Source organism: Mixophyes fleayi, chromosome 8, assembly GCF_038048845.1.
Source record: "Mixophyes fleayi isolate aMixFle1 chromosome 8, aMixFle1.hap1, whole genome shotgun sequence".
Lineage (NCBI taxonomy): Eukaryota > Metazoa > Chordata > Amphibia > Anura > Limnodynastidae > Mixophyes > Mixophyes fleayi.
The window spans coordinates 134,904,491-134,923,609 of NC_134409.1; the positions used below are offsets into that span (position 1 = coordinate 134,904,491).

At 43.7% G+C, this 19,119-nt stretch overlaps 2 protein-coding genes across 14 annotated transcripts in view; one reads left to right on the plus strand and one right to left on the minus strand.

Moving 5' to 3' along the window:
- LSM3 (LSM3 homolog, U6 small nuclear RNA and mRNA degradation associated) overlaps positions 1–19,119 on the plus strand; it is a 491,439-nt gene that overhangs the window by 106,650 nt on the left and 365,670 nt on the right. The window lies entirely within an intron of this gene.
- GRIP2 (glutamate receptor interacting protein 2) overlaps positions 1–19,119 on the minus strand; it is a 225,014-nt gene that overhangs the window by 3,452 nt on the left and 202,443 nt on the right. For 11 of the 13 annotated variants that reach the window (XM_075183667.1, XM_075183668.1, XM_075183669.1 and 8 more), the window contains 13 exons: positions 18,910–19,068; positions 17,859–18,045; positions 14,939–15,084; positions 14,266–14,346; positions 10,992–11,055; positions 10,113–10,258; positions 9,254–9,398; positions 7,579–7,718; positions 6,611–6,790; positions 5,732–5,885; positions 4,118–4,238; positions 2,269–2,481; positions 1,210–1,356 (listed from right to left, as the gene is read on the minus strand). In XM_075183667.1, coding sequence (XP_075039768.1) covers positions 1,210–1,356; positions 2,269–2,481; positions 4,118–4,238; positions 5,732–5,885; positions 6,611–6,790; positions 7,579–7,718; positions 9,254–9,398; positions 10,113–10,258; positions 10,992–11,055; positions 14,266–14,346; positions 14,939–15,084; positions 17,859–18,045; positions 18,910–19,068 — 1,883 coding nt within the window. The other 2 variants (XM_075183675.1, XM_075183678.1) reach the window with 2 other exon arrangements.

Consider the following 19,119-nt stretch of genomic DNA (forward strand, 5'->3'; position numbering starts at 1 on the left):
AAAACAAGTACTGTACAAAATCAACATATTAAATTTGCATCACACTCATTTACAGATCTCATAATAGTAATAGAAGTTACCCAACCACGTTGATTAAAAAAAATATGATTTATTACTATTGGCATATAACTAAAATAAAGTGGAGATTAAATTCCAAGCATAGGGACGTATTCAATTGTCAGCGTTAACGATGAAAACGAGCGCTCAAAAAATCTTACCGTTAATACGGTAATTACTCGCGGAATTTCAGCTCGCAGCTCCCTGAGCGAGTAAACTACCGTGTTAACGCTTTTCGCGCGCAATATTACCGTATAAACGGTAATATTTTTTGAGCGCTCATTTTTCAGCGTTAACGCTGACAATTGAATACGCCCCATAGGGGGGTATTCAATTGTTGCTCCGGGCGCCGCCGGAACGAGCGCGTTAAAACTATTACCGTATAAACGGTAATTACGCGCAATATTACCGTATAAACGGTAATAGTTTTAACGCGCTCGTTCCGGCGGCGCCCGGAGCAACAATTGAATACCCCCCATAGAGTCTACTCTGTAGATCACACCTCCCAACTGTCCCGGTTTAGGTGGGACAGTCCCGCCATCCCCATCAGAACAGCTGTGTCCTGATTGGATTTGGGAAAGTTGGGAGGTATTATCTGTTCTCTATTGCCCTTTGGAGCTGGGGGTTTGATTTTGCTGAGTGACAGTACTGTAATGAAGTTAAAGGGACGGATAAGAGCGTGCGAAAGTAATTTTGCAAAGTGTTATTCTGTGTGCACCCCTACCCCCGACGCACATGGTCATCTCCACAAAGGGCCTTCGTCTTATCACATCAAAGGGTGGACTTTGCTGCAACATTAAGGGGCATATTCAATTAGGATTTGCGGCCGCACGGGTACCGGTACCACAACATCACGGATTTCTGCACGCACCCCATAGTTGTTGCGGTACCGTAATGGCACTTTATAGGCGCTAATCCTAATTGAATGTGCCCCTTAGACTTTTGCACGGTGCGCCTTCAGAACTTTCATCCCCTTTGTAACACCTATGCGCATATTTATGGGCACCGCTGGGAGGACCATGTAGGCACTTTATACAAAGCGCAATTTATGCACAAGGTAATGATTTGCCCCCCAGACAGTCTACATCAGCACAAAAAAATCATAACCCATAATGGAATAAAATATAAATGAAGTTGAAATATCACAGTTACCTGCAGGATCCTATCGTACGACTGAAGACCACTCCTGTCCGCCGGACCCCCCGGCCGGATCATGTTCACGTAGACCCCTTTCTCCAGGACTCCATCTGAGACGCTGAATCCAAAGTCATCAGTCTCCAAATCCTTCATAACAGTCACCTGCAATCACAGACGGGGAACCGCTATATATAAAATACACTAAATATTATTCCCAGGAATACTCACAATTAATACTATCTAGAGCTATAGAACATGTATGTACTATAAGGGGACAGCTTCTCATGTAACAACTGGATGATGAAAGAAAATATCAAAATCGACTTCTTAGAGTCTTCTCAGAGATTGATATCAAGATGAAAATATTTACTTAATGAAGGTATTATAAGGAGTTATATCCACTGGTGTTTAATTTGATTTGTAAAGTGCAAGTACAAACACCTGTGAAATTGCATTTTTACTCAGAGGTCATTGGACATTGCAGCGGCCTGTTCCTAAAACCACAACTCTCACAAACACGAGTTACATCACGTTGACCATTTCCATTTTCAGACCCAGTTACAGCCGTAGAACGACTGTGAGGCCTTACGCTTATATACTAACAGTAAAAGTGAGATATATACAGACTTCTAGAATTCCAACTTTACATAAATACTGTGCACACATCACTTCAACTTGATAAACGTTGACAAGCCCCCATGTCATGTAAATTATATACAGTGATTCCCGTCCTTAATATAATACGGATCAAAAAAGCTACTGGGAGGATCAACCTCCCCTTTATCATATAACACAAAGGATAATAAGTCTGAATATACGCCAGTGTTGGGTCCTAGCTCATCCAACGAGCTAACAAAGAATTTGGACATATAAAGTAAAAATTGCAGTAGGGCATTCACAAATAAAGTCAGATAAAGGTGCAAAAAACCTTTGAGATGCGGAAAAGTAAAATCATTGACTATTTCTAAAGTTTGAGCCAAGGATTAAAAAGACTGAAGCCGTTTGGCATTTTGCCACAGAGGATCCCCCCCAGGTGCCATAGGCTATAGCCCTGGGCGCTGATAACGGCCCCACCTTAAGCAGCTCGACGGCTGTGGAAGAAGCGTCTCTCCCCTCGTCTTTCAGGATTGTCGTGTCCTGGCCAAGCTTCTTATCTTTCTTGGGGCTGTTCTTAGGGTAATGGGAGCCTCCTTTCCTTTGCAAGCGGCCACTTTGATTGGCGTTTTCGAGGAGCAGTTTGCTGCCATCGAGACTTAAACTCTGGACGCTGCCGGTCATGATGGACGCCTGTAAGCACAACAAACGCTGGGTGACCCAAGGTGAAAGATAGACCTCAAATCTTTCCATCAGCCGCTGGAAGGAAACGACTGTCCCCCTACCCATAAAACGGGGGACCGCCCAACGCCACGTATCAGACGGGGAAAAGCTCTGCACCCGCAAAGAAGCCGCCCATCCACAAATAAGGCTTTATTCCTTAGAATGCATTTTGCATTTGCGCAAAAGTGTGTGACAGCACAAAAGCTTTACTTAGCGGACAACTTTATCTGTTACTGAACAGTTATACAAAAATAAACTGCAAGTAGTTACTACTTTAAACATTCTGGGACCAAAGCAGAGTTGGCCATAAAATTATAAATTATGTTAAAAAAGGGCGAATGTAAAAATTGCGCAGGTACGTCCGCATGCTGAGCGTACACATCTTAAGACCCGTGCGGATTGGCGACAGTACAAAAGTTTTACTTACACATGCACAAAGGAACGTGATATATGCCCAAGCGGCAAATAAAGCAGAAATTCATCTTCAGCGGTGCAATCACAAGCGGTTCGCTAGAGAACAATCATCATCCACTATTTACAGCTGCCCCTGACCATCCGCAAATAACGTGGCTCTCAGATTAATACATCCTTTTCCCGTTCTGCATCCGTTCGCACTTACTGTACTTAGTCTATGTTAAAACGCCCCCTTCCCACCGCTCCATCCTAGCATAAGTGGCAGAATCAGGCAAATCTACATGGGTGCATATGCGTGTACCCACTTTTCAGGCATGCTTAGAGCGATTTCACACAAGATATACGCTACACAAGCAGGCGTACTTCCTACTCTGCATCAGCCCCTCAGTATCGATTGAGTGTTGATCAGAACCTGACAGGTACATACTGGAATATATATTTGTAAATACAATGTTTCTCAGAGTAGTATCTTTGGACTGTAAAAAAGCAGAACCCCCACTTCCTATTATTCTAACAACTTTTCAAACATAAAGGGCTTCACGAAAACCTAAACATTGTACATGTTCAGTAGTGGTTTCATATAAATCTGTTTTCATTACAAATTCTTATCCATTTTAGATAATATTTTCTCCAACAATAAATTGTCCTACCCAACCTTCTTCCTCAGTTTTAGGATATCTAATAACAGCACAACTGGTACAGGTAGGCATTTGCCCCCCAAACTTTTCCATCACCAATCTCTTGTTCAGGGTAAAGACAAACCAAACTGCTATTCCTGTATTCAAAGCTGTATCTATGGCAATTCCATTTAGATTTACTGCCAAGCAGACCACAGCCAGAGGTTCACCATCAAAAAAGGTGGAAGAGATTGCAACAGGTTAGGATGTTGGAGATTAAGGGCTAGATTTACTAAACTGCGGGTTTGAAAAAGTGGGGATGTTGCCTATAGCAACCAGATTCTAGCTTTCATTTATTTAGTACCTTCTACAAAATAACAGCTAGAATCTGATTGGTTGCTATAGGCAACACCCCCACTTTTTCAAACCCGCAGCTTAGTAAATCTAGCCCTAAGTGTTTCATCCTTTACTTTAAAACTTTTTTAACAAAATTGGTAAAGTTCTCTACTTTGCATCTCTCGACACATATAAAATTTCACAAATGTTCCCCTTAAGTTCCTGTACAACATAGTCACCTCAATCTCCCGCAGAAGCTCAGACTGACCACAGGTTTCCAGGTCTTCCAAAGCCTCTCCAAAAACGCGCCAGAAACTATCATCGTGTTCGGACTCGAGGCCGTTGGGTTGGCTGGGGTATCTGTTGAACCAAACATGATGAGTCTTCAAGGAGCGTCTTCCGACCACACTTGTGGCTCAAACTCTCAGGGAGTCTTCTCATACAAACGTACAAATCATGATAGCATTGTGAAGTCCACTCACGACGACAAGTCAATGCACTCACCAGACAATTCTCCAAATAAAAAGGTTAGGGTGAGATGGTGAAGAGGAGGCCGAGGACATGCAGGTGAAGAGGAGAGAGGAAACAGAGATGGTGACGATGTGAGGGGTAAAAACAAAACACAGGAGGCCCCGTGCAGTGTTAGTATACAGGAGGAATGATGGGGGACGGTTCAGAGCTGAGACATAGAAAACCTGGGGAGAGAGAGAGAAAAACACAGAGAGGAGAACAGACGAGGTGAGAAAATAATGAAAGGAGAAGACCTCCAGGTATCTGGGGACAATCACAGCATCACAGAAAATACAGCAATGTTCAACAGGCGGCCATGATGGTGAATGGGGTGTTGGTGACAACACTAAATGGACAATTTTACAATACGGTTGATAGAGATTTTCCTTCTAAAAAACCCCTTTATTTTTACCAATCCCATCAACTTATAGAGACTCCGCAGTTTGGAAGAACTCGCCCCAACGGCCCTCCAACCACTGCTGTTCCCATTAGAAGCATCAGCGCAGACAGTACTCAACTAATGGAACACAAGCGCTCATTGAATAGCATGGGGATGTGCTGGTTAGGGGGAGTAACATTGCAAAATATAAATAATAAATCGGAACTGGAGCCAGGAGAAGCCGCCATAATGGTTTATGCATTGCGGCTTACACCCAGCATCTCGGCAGTCTGCAACGATGGCGCTCAGCAATAGACAGCGCTCGCTGGTTTAATATGGCTGCTGCTCTTTACTATTCAAACAATAAAATCTCTACAGGGTAGTGGGATAAGTTAAACATACATTTTCGGTTGAGAACCTCTTTAGATTCATCATTGAAAGCAAACACATATGTACTAAACATACAGTAGTTTTACGTCACTGCGCCGTCCAGAAGCAAACTCTGGGGTTGTATCCAAAACCTCCGTCTGCTCTAATATATATTTGGGTTGTCTTTGGACTTGGCTACACCCTCGATGATATCATAACCCATCCCACAGTGATGTCACACATCTCTTGCCGCTAGATTAGACACCATGAGAATGGCAGAATTGGGAATATAAGTCAAACAATGACAACTGTACTGAATGGTGAGCTCTGCAAGCAGACTCTGTAGCACCGCCATAGAAAGTACATAGTAATAATATTTTTATAAATTCATCCCTTTGTATTTTGCTAATGTAAATATTAAGGTAAATAAAGATAGGGGGATAGAGTTAATTTAAAGGGCAACTAAGCCCAACATGAAAGTTGCTTTCTATTAAAAAAAGTAAATGACACAATAGAAATATAAAGGTTTCAGGAATCCATCCGATAGAATAAACGTGAATGTTACATATAGTCGCCTCATATTACAGTCACGTACCGAGCTGGCTTCTCCCACTCCTCCTCGTTGAAACTTCCGTCCAGGAACGGGTAACTCTTCCTGTGCTCCACCGGCGGGGTGTTCATCTTCTGACGACTGGTTCTCCATTCGTGAGGATGCAGCGAGATGCCTACAGCCTGGTGCATGTAGTTACCTGGGAGGGACAGACTGGAGGGTTAGTCAGGGCCCCTCGTAAAAATAAGAATTACATTTCCCTTTCAGCTCTGATTTCTTCCATCGCTGTGTGTACCACATCCTGGGCGCAGCCTGTTATACTGGGTACACCGAGTGTATGGGGAGCAGCTACGGAGTCACCACCATGCTCTTCTGCGTCACAAGTAGTCTGATGTGACGACAAATCAGAAAGCTAAAAACTCCCAATACTGAGCGGCAATTTGTCTCCACTTTCTATTGACGGCATCTTCGGACTGCTATAGCTTTGTATCCAAAGATGAAAACCCTGCCCTACACTGATGAGCCACAAAGAGTCTGGAACAGCTTTCACTAGAGGAATACTGACTCTGAAAAGTTTTCCCAATGGGTATTTTTAGTTCGATGTTTATTAAATGTAAATCAGTGTAAATTCTAAGACGCCCAACGGGTCTGTTTTGAGGATTTCTGTCTTTGGAAACCGGTGGGATAATCACCGACCCAACCAAGTAGACTAAAATCACCTGTGCAGGGAAATCCTGAAAACACGAGCTGAGGACAGGAGATAAGAAACTCTGATTTGCAGGTCGTCATTTAAATAATTAAAGCAGGTAGTGGACTACAGGGAAAAATAAGATTTGATGCATACTTCAGACTTTAAATTATTAAGTGCGCGTTTCTGCCACCCCCTCCCATTAAATTGCGAGCGCTGGGCACCGTCAAGCTCACCCTGGCTTCCATATCCGGTGTCAATCCCAGAGCCGTCCCAGGACTCCATAGCACTGTCCACGCTGGGGATGGTGGTAGAGTAGATCTCCGATAATTTGCTCGTCTTTTGGGAGTCGGTGAGGTCGTCTTCAGGGTCACTCCCTTCGTTCACACCATCCGAGAGGTTCTGCAAGTGCGGACCTAGCATACCAAGTCCACAAGTAACTATCAGCAGGGGGAGCGGGGGACGTATTAAAGACATCTGGATGGCTGGCACACAGAGGGGCACACAGGGGTGGGTGAGGAACTAAAACAGTCAATATAGTAAATATAATCTCCTGGTTTTAAGGTACACCCAGTGGAGGCCCCCATTTCTTGAAATAACTAGTATTAAAGGGAAACTCTGCTCAAAAACTATTTTGGCCAGTTATGCTGGGTGGCTCAATTTACTGGAGGAACGGTTATTTGAAATAGGATCTCTACCAGAAATCCGTAGTTAAAGACTCTAACCTGCCCGTTGTTGCTGTGTAGCAGCCACACTGGGACTATCTGAACGTTTCAGGCAGAGGACCTGTTTCAAGCATCAGGATTTATTCCAGTACTCCTAGTTCCCAGCATAATGGTTTTAGATAGGGGGGGGGGGAACTACGGTATGTGTTGAATATTAATTTTTGAGCGGAGTTCCCCTATAACGAGAGTTTAGCCACAAAGAGACCCCTAGAGATGTCACTGGCTTCTAGTGAACGGATGGGCTGAGATCTCACACATGTTGGATGGGTGGTTCTCCTAGTGACAGGAGTACCTCTGTGTAAAGGGGGGGTTATCATGAAACAGAGAGACCCCCAGAGATGGCTTCTAGTGAACGGATGGGTGGTTCTCCTAGTGACAGGAGTACCTCTGTGTAAAGGGGGGTTTATCATGAAACAGAGAGAGGGTCCCACCCTAATACCAGCAGATAATCCCAGGGGGGTCGGCCTCCCCTCACTCACGCTCTGCCTGCTTCTTTATCTTGAGGGTCACAGTCTCTCCGGCCATCTGCAGCAAGTGGATGGCCTCACTCAGTGGTTTTCCTTTTAGACTCACATTGTTAATTGCTAGGATCCGGTCCCCAATATGAATGGCTCCGGTCCTGGAAAACAAGGGAAGGTGCCGTCATTCCTGCGGATAGAACTGGGTCACACGTCATTGTGTACTGATTCAGACTGGGACATAATTGCAAATATGGCTGAAAAAGCGGTTTTATTTGCGGGTGGTCAGGGGCAGGCGGAAGTAACGGGTGATGACGATCTAGTAAACCGCTTGTAATTAGATGTCTGAGAATGATTGGCAGATGCTAAGAGACTTTAGTAGTCGCTCTGCCATATATTAGGATTTGCCAAGCGCATTGTAGCAAAGATATCTGCATTGTGCACATTTAAAGGTCCCAGATGTAAATGGCTCCAGTTCCCGAACACAACGAAAACTGTCACAATATGCTGCGGCTATAAATTATCTGCAAATATATAAACTTCGATGTAGAACTAATTTTGAGACAATTTCTGCTTCCAATCAATGGCAAATATTAGTGACAGCCCAGTGCGGTAGACGGCCTGCACCAATGGGGTAATATATCCCTCTAATGTGTGCATCAAGGCTGGGATTCAGGAAACGGTCACACAGCCTGCACCTAGGGCAGTGGACCTGCAGGGGGCGACATTTGTTTTTTTTCTATATGCCTCTTAGTATATAGACAATAAAGACCAAAGTACTGTATGGGCACGTTATGGAGCTCTGTGGTGATGGGGAGAAGGAGGGGGCAGTAATGAGGCCTAGAACAGCAGGAAGGACACATATCAGCCTAAATGCACCTACAGTGGCTGCAATGTGAACAAGCTGTTTGTTCTACACACTACATATTACTGGGGTACACACAAGAGACCAATAGTCACGAGACCGCACCAATGATCACTGTGGCCCAGATTCGCTTAGTGCCTCAGTGATGTTAATGGTCCCTAGTAACTAGCTTGGATGCAGTTTCATAAATACTGCATAGTTGCCAACGGTCCCTAACTTCCAGGGACTGTCCCAGTTTTAAAAATTTGTCCCTGGAATTTTTCTGTCGCTGTTATTCAGTATTGATCTATTGGCACAGTACAATTTCCTATATTTCTGCATGTTCGATGCAATTCTCACCATTGTTTATCACTTGCTATATGTAGAAGTTTGTTGGAATATGAGTATTTAGAGTGCAATAAATGACATGATTATCACACTCAGCAAATATGACATGATGGGGGTGGTAGTGCCCTAAGAGACCATATTGCATATAACATGTGGATGCAGCGATTCAGAACAGTCACTTATTACATGCACTAAACATGTTTAGAGAATTTAGACAACTATTATGTATTGTAAGATAACCTGAAATAGACACTTTTCCCCACTTTGTGAAAGGGCACATAACACATATGTAATATACAGAAATATGGTATATGAACACTGCCTGGAATAGTCTACAAACTACACTGTGAAAAAAACAACTGGTATAAGTGTAAGGGCTCTGCTCCACCCCCCGGTGGTCACAAGTAGTACTGCAGCGTCTCCCTCCCACGGCGTCTTTTGCCATAGGTATTCCATGCAGTGTAATCTCTCCTCTAAACCCACCAGTGTCCGAATAGGACTCACCTCTCAGCCAGCCCTCTCTTAGTGAGCCCTGAGATGACGATGGGGTCAAAGGGCTCTTCAGTCCCAGATATCGTAATCCCTAGAGGTCCGCCGTATCTCTTCAACTCCACTGTATATATAATGGCACCCGTCGTTTCCTGTTCATCTGCAAGACACAAGTGAGGTTATATATCACGCAACCCCCGACTAGCACAAACCAGGGCGTGTCTTACTTTGGCTCCACCTTCTGATAAGATAACATCCCTGACTCCCCCTGCTGGTGGAGAGAGGTGGTGTCTAATGAACAGACTGCAACAAGTAGGGATGTAAGTGTAGGAGGGGGGGGGGGGGGATAGGCTTCCCTTTAATTTATGTCATTTATTTGGTTTTTTAGCACCGAGACAAAAAAATATATTGGCCAATAAAAAAAAAAATATCTAAAATTATCATTTATAATGAAGTAAATTGGGCCCAACATGGTAAAGGGTAGACATATATTATTTCCCCTGTACTAGGCACAATTAAGCAAAGATGAATTTACAGATTAAAAAAAGTGTCTTTAATCGTTACAATATTTAATATAATCAATTGCAAACTGTCAGGATTCTGTGGGCCCATCGTCCTCTGCTAATAACATTTACCAGCTTATCAGTATAGAAGGTCTATGAGAGGATTGGGAGATATTTATTGAAGATTTCTTGTATTGATGAGTGCTCTAAATCTGTCCTGTTAGGAAGCTGGAATGTTCAGTATAGTGAGGGAATTATCAGTAGATCGCAGAGTCCCAACAAGATTAACAAGGAAATTAATCCCGGACTGTAATAAGTTATGGTTACACGCTCAGACTGCTGTCGCCCCCAGGAATGATGGGATTTCCTACCCGAATTGTCTTCATCCTTCCGGATCTTCAGCTTGACGAGTTCCTCGCACTGTCGCAGGATCTGCACCGCGTCCTCCATCGAACAGTTGTCAAGACGGATGTTGTCGATGGCCAATAGCTTGTCACCGGGCTCTAAGGTGCCGGTCCTGGGGGAAAAACACAGAATATTGCTCCAAAAGGCCAGACTGAAGCACCATCACCACAGATGCAATGTGAAATATACTGTGGAGTTCTATATGAGGCAGACATTTTGTGGGTTTATATTTTAGGGTCACTTTGCTGAGCAGGCCTGGTCAACCTGTGGCTCTCCAGGTGTTATGAAACTACAAGTCCCAGCATACCTTGCCATTTATTAGCTGGCTATCTGCTAGCAGAGCATGCTGGGGCTTGTAGTTTCACAACACTTGGAGATGCCACTAGTTCCTGCTTAATTTAAAGGCTGCGTTAAAATATCTGTTCAGCTCACAAAATGTCTGCCTCCACTGAGGGCAACACGAAGTGCCTCAGTATGGGGTCACTGGTCCCACAAAATGGCTGCCCCCACTGAGGGCATCACGAAGTACCTCAGTGTGAGGTCACTAGTCCCACAAAATGGCTGCCTCCGCTGAGGGCATCTCGAAGTGCCTCAGTGTAAGGTCACTGGTCCCACAAAATGGCTGCCTCCGCTGTGTTATGGGCTCTTTAAAATGGCTATACACATTTGCTCTACTTAGTGAGCCATTTGTCTTCAAGCAACTTTATTAACTACATTTATTAATAGCGATTGACGGCAGCCATATTGCCATATCCCAATGGACACATTACCAGTTACCTGGTCTTATTAGAACAAAAAATTCAAATTAAGATACACAAAACTACACATTTTGCCACAATGCCCACCTGTGTGCCACGCTGCCCTTCTTGATGTCGGATATAATTAAAGGCTCGCCTGGCTTTCTGCTAGCTGTTTATGAAATAAAAAACACACACAATGAAATCTCTCTGTAGGTGCATAAAATACATTATAGTGTGAGAAGTACCACATACACCATTTACAGAAATTCACAGTTTTCCCCAATTACGGACCTATCAAGTCTCCTTCATTCTAAAAGACACTCTACCAATTTACAGAGCAAGTCTACAAAGCTGTCACTCAGACTGAGCCTATTCAGCTACACGTGGCAACCAGCTGCAGACGGGTGTAAGTAGGTAAATATAGTAATGTGAAAGAGTTCTCCTGGATTATAATAGGATGTTAGTTACTCCCAGTGTACCACGTATAATATACATTTCCTAAATGGGGAGAGTCCGCACACATATAGCTGGCACATTGTTATGCCAGGCACTGTCCCTCGATGTCCCAGGACAGAAGTTATGGGACACGGAGATAATAAATCACAGAGGATCCTTCCGCTGGGACAGGAAACGACACAGGGAAACTATAACGGGAGATCGATTCTACGCCAATAATAAATGTCTAATTAATTCAGCATTGTCTCTCTGCTGGGCCTCTGTTTTGGAGATGATTAACGAGGGGAAGAGACGCTCGGAGGCTGCAGTGATTCCTCCTCTGACACATGGCGGCTGGTTTGGGGAGACGCTCCCCCCAGCCTTCAGACGTTCTCTAGGGGAACGGTCAGCGTATTAGTATTCACACTACATATGTCGTCCCAAAATACAAAAGGAAATGATGGCATTTATTATAATCACTCAGATGATACATAATGATTACCAATACCTGCTGGCAACGAGGCTAATTAATGGCTTCTAAACTTGGTGATAAATTTCCGGAAAATATGAAGGAATTAGCTGGGGATCCTCATTAATAACGCTGTGACTCTGCGCACACGTACAGGCAGTACTGGCATCTTCTATACAGGTCACACGTGTCCATGAAAAGGGCAAAGCCAGAGAGATTTGCTGTCTGGTAAATTATACATTAGGTTAAAGACGTGTTGGGTTTATCGAGGGTGGATATGAAGGGTATTAATAATACTGAAGAATTGGAAAAATGGGAGAAAAAATAAAAAAAAAGTTTAGTGTAAAGAAAAACTTTCCAGAAGTGATTAGACGGTGACACGGCCGAACGTAGAGCGAAACAAGTGAAGAATTCACCCCCTATTTGAATTATTTAACCAGTATAATGGGCAATCCTCTGGTCACTTCTAGAACACTGAAATATACATACTCTGGCTCTCTTTGCATAAACTTCAGGCAGCAAAATAGACTTCAGAATAAAATGAGATATTGTAATAAGGGTCACACAGCTGCACAGTATCCCAGTAGCCCACGTTTAAGAAGGTACCAAGATCAGCACTTCAGAAGAGCGTTTATTCTGGAAGTAGCAAAGACGAGCAAACCAGCTCCCAAATCACAATGCCAAAGAGCTATACTACTGCACCATCCCTTAAACAACAACAATGGTCGCAGGCAGGGGACCCTAAGTGCAGTGCAGGACTGAGCAAATTTAAAGACACATACACTCACGTGATTTACCATCCACCTATAGGATTTGCCTTGTTCTGTACCCACAGTCTATCCAACATTTGCTAAAACCCTCAAGTGTAAAGTTACAGCAATTGTGCAACCTACAGATCACTATTTTGACACATGGTGCCAGCTCGTTCACCAGTGCATGCAGTGTTTGATAATGTGTCGCAGATGGATGATAAACCGCCCCTGAATAATCCAGGTATGGGAGAGAGAGACGGAAGCTGTAGGAATAGGCGAAGAGAGGGAGAGCAGGAGAAGAAAGCAGAGGGAATAGACGAAGAGAGGGAGGTGGAGAGAAGAAAGCAGAGGGAATAGACGAAGAGAGGGAGGTGGAGAGAAGAAAGCAGAGGGAATAGACGAGTAGAGAGAGAGAAGAAAGCAGAGGGAATAGACGAAGAGAGGGAGAGAAGAAAGCAGAGGGAATAGACGAGTAGAGAGAGAGAAGAAAGCAGAGGGAATAGACGAGTAGAGAGAGAAGAAAGCAGAGGGAATAGGCGAAGAGAGGGAGAGAAGAAAGCAGAGGGAATAGACGAGTAGAGAGAGAGAAGAAAGCAGAGGGAATAGACGAGTAGAGAGAGAGAAGAAAGCAGAGGGAATAGACGAGTAGAGAGAGAGAGAAGAAAGCAGAGGGAATAGACGAGTAGAGAGAGAGAAGAAAGCAGAGGGAATAGACGAGTAGAGAGAGAGAAGAAAGCAGAGGGAATAGACGAGTAGAGAGAGAGAAGAAAGCAGAGGGAATAGACGAGTAGAGAGAGAAGAAAGCAGAGGGAATAGGCGAAGAGAGGGAGAGAAGAAAGCAGAGGGAATAGACGAGTAGAGAGAGAAGAAAGCAGAGGGAATAGAGGAAGAGAGGGAGAGAAGAAAGCAGAGGGAATAGACGAGTAGAGAGAGAAGAAAGCAGAGGGAATAGGCGAAGAGAGGGAGAGAAGAAAGCAGAGGGAATAGACGAGTAGAGAGAGAAGAAAGCAGAGGGAATAGGCGAAGAGAGAGGGGGAGAGAAGAAAGCAGAGGGAATAGGCGAAGAGAGGGAGAGCGACAGAAGAAATCAGTTGGAATAGGTGAGGAGAGAACTAGATAAGATGAAGCTTAATGAACATTTCTTACAAATTCTTGACATCAACTTACAACTATATTCGTCACTCTTTTCAGGGGGAACTGTGATGTCTGCAGTTACTTATTAACTGATCAGTGATGTTTATGGGATAATATATTTCACATTGTTGATATCAAATTATTTTCTAAGCTCACATTAACTAGATATATTCTCTACGAACATCAGTCATATCTCGCAGGTTTTACTGCTGATAATACTGACATGTGCATGAAAGGGGATGAGAGACTAAAACTACTTCTATATGATTTTGAAGGATATGTGACCAGTTGTGTAGAGTTTTCCATATTGTTCACGTAGTCATATAGAAAGTAGTGATATTCGGCTATTTTATGCTCATTACCTAATTGAGCCATAGGCAACTTGTTTTCTTACAGAGTTGTGCAATTATTTTTTCAACTTATGCAAACAATTCATACGTTATTAATATTTATATAAATGAATGCTTTTATATATTACAGGAAAAACAGTGTGTGTAGGAGTCTGCAAAATACACATATAATTAATTTAAAAAAAAAAAAATCCTTTTCCCACAAGGGGGCACCAAAGATGCACTGTACCCCTACTCACAGCTGATGGTAATGCCCAGTTCCACTCCTCTCTTCTTTGGCAGCTTGACGTGGAACGTACCACTGCTCGGAACCACAGACTCTTGGAGTAACCAAATAAAGATTGAATTAATGAGGGAAATAGGTCAGCAGCCCGGAGATAACCATCTGTGCTAGATCTTTATACTATCAGTGTGTAACGCCCCTGTGTACATTGTATAAACAAGTAACCAAGACCAAAAAAAAAAAAGGAACAATACAGTTTTGTTTCTGTATTATTACTTATACAGTGCCAACCACCTATTAGGGAATGCTTAGACTTGTAGTGCGCCACAACTGCTGGAGAGATGCAGACTGACTACAGACTGTAAATATTTGCGATGATGAAACAACGCTTCATGACTTGTCACATGAATTGTTGATGCTCTCTTTTATTGTGCGTTTGCAGTATGGGGCGATAGTGAAACAGGAGGTAACGGTAAATGTGTATACACAAACCCACGCTCAGCCTGTTGTATTTTCAGTTGAAATTCAGATTATCTGGCTCCTTTCACAGATTGTATGGAAATGTTATTCCTGATAGATCTGAGACGGAATTATTAGAGGCATTGAGCTTCTCCCATACTCCTTGGTCCTCCCTGACATGACCACTAAGAGAAGCTCTACGGATGATGGACTTTAAGTTGTCATCTCACCTGCGACATCATATTCGATCTCCAGGACCACCTTATTGGATAACGCAGCGTCCCGCAAGAGCTGATTGGCTTCTTCTAGAGTTCCGTCTTCTGTAAGGATCCCATTAATGGACAGCAGTCGGTCCCCAACCTGAAGGAGCCCACACCTGGTGACGAACAGTGGGTAAAAGTCAGGGGCTGGGGTCAACTGGGCCGTTCCCATAGTGGACTACCTTGGGCTGGGTCACTGGGCTACCTATATTCTTTTCCCCTTTAAAATGTTCCCAATAGGCAGCTGAGCAGAGTCTCGTACCCCACTGGGCTAATATTTGCCTGCCAGCCCCTGGTAAAGTGTCACTCAAGTGGCATTAAATGGCCCCACTACCCCACAATCATTAACCGGATACCAAGAATTTACCGATGTGTCGGTAATGCGGGTGTATCCGACTGGTGACCTATCCCTACATTTTGGAAGTCATTCTGTGTGGTACCTGTAACATTGAGTGAAATCACCAGGTAGGTGCTCACATGGAATTAAATGAGATTTAGGGTATGAACAATCCTAGGTACAATCAGAGATGTCTTTTCACACGAAGTGAGAGTAACTTTCACTGCATAAAACAAAATTACAACTTTTAAATTACATTCAAAATAAATCCATAATCAAATATCATTCAGTGGCTAGGAGACGCGATATTCTATATATACACTTGTATATATGATTTTAATACTCTACAGCTTCCAACATTGCACATATCTTTGTTCAGGTTTCATGACAATGTCCTGAAAAGTTTCCAAAGTGTTTTTAATATTTATTTTTTGCAAACATAGTTAAAGAAATTTAAAAATAATAAAAGTCTGTTCGCGAACGTATAGATGTTAAACATGCAATAACACCGGACTGCCTGAAGGTGGCACTGCAGCTCCTTTAATGGAAAATTAATTATGGACCAAAATATTCCATTAAAAGAAAAAGGAAACCAAACTTTCGATCGCTCTATAAAAGCCATGCTAGAGGCTACAGAAATTTTCTAATGCTCTTAAAATATTGATCGTCTTACCCCACCCAACTGTCTTGGTTTCAAATTTGCAAATATAGCAACAGAATGGTGCTGCAAAAGCTCAAAGTTTGTATCCACGGAACTTTGCACATCGCCCTTTTCAGCGCAAGACTTACCCCTCTGTAAGCCATGCTACGCTTTGTTATTGGTGCTAAATACTGTAAATAGGAACCTATTTTACTCCCATGATTGTATCAAAAATCTGCATCCTTAGAAAATGAAGAGAGCATTACAGATATTCTGCACCAAAAAAAAACAGGGATCCAAATCATTAATACAATTTATACGTTATACATTGAGCTAACAATGAAGTGGGTTTGTCTAGCAGATGCCTCGTGTTCATAATGAGTCAACATAGGGATTTATTAATGTTGTTTTTTTTTAATCTAAAGTGCCATTATTTTCTCCCTTTTATGAAGTGTTTATGCTTCATGCAAGGGCTTGTGATTGGATGAGCGCTGCAGCCATCCAATCAGAAGCTTCCATGCGTCTGTCCTTCAGCGCTCACACAAATACCACAATTGGTGAACACAATGTGCATACACCCATGTCTGAAACAGATTTTGTTATAGGGTTATAAAGAAAGTATAATACCATTTTCACCATTGTCTGCACAGCACATGGTTTCTATTGAGACCATTGCAAATATTTCCAGGAAGGAATACAGCAGCTCATTACCCAAAGCATTTATACAGAGGAATCTAGTTATCCGGAGCACACGAATACTGTCCATTAAAACAATGTAGGTTATAACTTTTGTTCCAAGAGGAGATGGTATGCATGGAAAGACCGCTTGATTAGGACATGTTGGAGCTCGGCAGGTAAGAGGCGGTGAGAGGGCTGGCAGAAAATAATATTAAAAAGTTATGGTGGTGGGACAGATGGAGAAGTCATTATAACAAGGGTCACCCTCCACAGGGATGTGTGACTGGCCGCAGGGCCTGACCCCTTTATCGAGGGCGACAGAAAAACAAACTCTATAATTTAATGCTCCGGAAGCCAGTCAATCGGACGCGTGAATTCTAGCACAACCAGACAGGGAGAGCGCTGGGAAAATGAAATGGTTCCTGGGTGTCGATGAAGAGGCTAATTAAAATCTGCGGTCAATTAGAGCCTGGGACGACAGCGCGGATAGAGCGAGTGTCCTTGTGGGAGAGCAACGTTTGTCCCTGCAAGCATGGTTTACTTTTCATTTCACACAGGCTGCACAAAATATGTCATTCTGACAAAGTCTACATCAGAGCCGCTGTAACTCTGTAGAGGCTTCTATGCCTAAAGCAACTGCCCTCACATTCCCCGAACCCTTCTCTACTCCCCAGGCGGTCTGCAGTACATGCAATCTGACTCCTTTCACTACAACTCCCAGCATGCCTTGCAAGGTGCTGAACAGCAGCAGGTGAGCTACAGGCACCAAAAGTTGTTCCAAAGTCCCCTATTTGTGAGTTTATAACATTGTACAAAAAGCAATCATAGATAAGTCTTAATAGGTTTTTTAAAATTACATATGAATGAGCTTGTCAATAGAATAGATTTTAGGTACGGTTTTCAAATTATTTTATTTAGTATTTTGCTTAATCAATTTTTAACGCTCTGAAAGCGTTTGGTTATAGACGTTTAATTGGTTACTAATCCAGGAGCTCTATGTTCGCGCTGAATGACCATATTGCACCCAAAACTAACCAATTAATTTAGTACACTTTACACTACACTGACTATATATGTAGGTCGTCATCCTCCATCAGAAGCCATGTGTTGAAATAAACGCCTCTGGATTAATTAGCCAGTTATCGAACCTTAATGCAACTGGCAGCTCAGAAGCTCCTAAGTGTGAAATCATCGGAGGGCTGGCAAACACTTCTATTAACACCGCGCGGACTCACCTCTCAGCGGGGCTGTCTGGCTCAATGAAACGGATGAGTGGAGGGGAAGATAGGGTCTCCGTAGCAAATATGCCTCCCTGCAGCTGAATCCCAAAGCCATTTAACGGGTCTCCACGCAGGACAATCTCTGTGCATTCTGTGTGTATGATTTGCCCACCAGGGCCCACAGTACTGGAAGCGATGGACACTGGAAAGAGAGAAGAGGTCACTGCAGGGGGAACTGTTAGTTAGATGCACTTCATCCAGGAAAATTATAGCAGTTAGGGTAATGACATGTGTTATAGTTCACACACCCTGCCCCCCCCCCCCCATGCACGGCACTCTTATTGTGCAGAGAATATGTTGGGGGGGCAGGGGGAGGGGGGGTAATACCATGTCTCTGCAGAAGACCTCCTGTATTATCCACCTACTGTAGAGTGAGGCTCAGGCTAAGAGAGAGCATCAGCTGATTAGTAATAACACTGGGAACCTAATATTTTTAGCGCAGTCAAAAATTACTTTTGAGACTGGTCCCAAACACTGCAACATCACAGCCGACATTGGCCAACTGGCCCAATATTGCGGTGTGCGGCCCAAACCCTCGAGGCCCAATATTGATCGGATTATTATCAATGATGTAGATAACTGCAGACGTAAGATGATTTATCATCCTGTGCGTATCTGTTACCTGCGCCAACCCGCCCCAGTAATGATGATTTGCCCATTTTGTCCAATAGCCAAATCTTGTCCAATGCGGACACAGGACAATGCTCATGACGCTTAGTGCTGGGGTCAAGGGTCAGGTTCGGCCTGGCTGGTACCTTTCGTGTTCTGACCATACTAACAGGCCCTAATAATGAGGCCAGTGGTCTGGTCCACTTGGGCCATTAACTGATCGGGCAAAATCTCATCCAATGTAGTGATACTGGACAATGTTCCTGATGCCTGGCACCTGGGCCAGGATCAGAAGATTATAGAACATTGACGAGCCCCCCAAGCCCCCCCCCCAGCCCCCTCCCTGTCCCCCCCCAGTCCCTCCTCCAACAGCCCCCCCTCCCTGCCCCCTCCTTACAGGAGCTCTTATGATCCTTTTTACGCTGCCGCCTCCTGGTCAGCGTGGTCCTTGGGCTCATTTGATGCGCCGAGCGGGGGAGGGTGTTGGAATTTTGGCTGCTACTAAACCCAGGGGTTCCCGCTGACGATGAGGATGAGAAGTTGGTAGCAACCAAAGCTGTAAACAACATGAAAAGGGAAACAAATCAGATCATACATTAAAATCCAA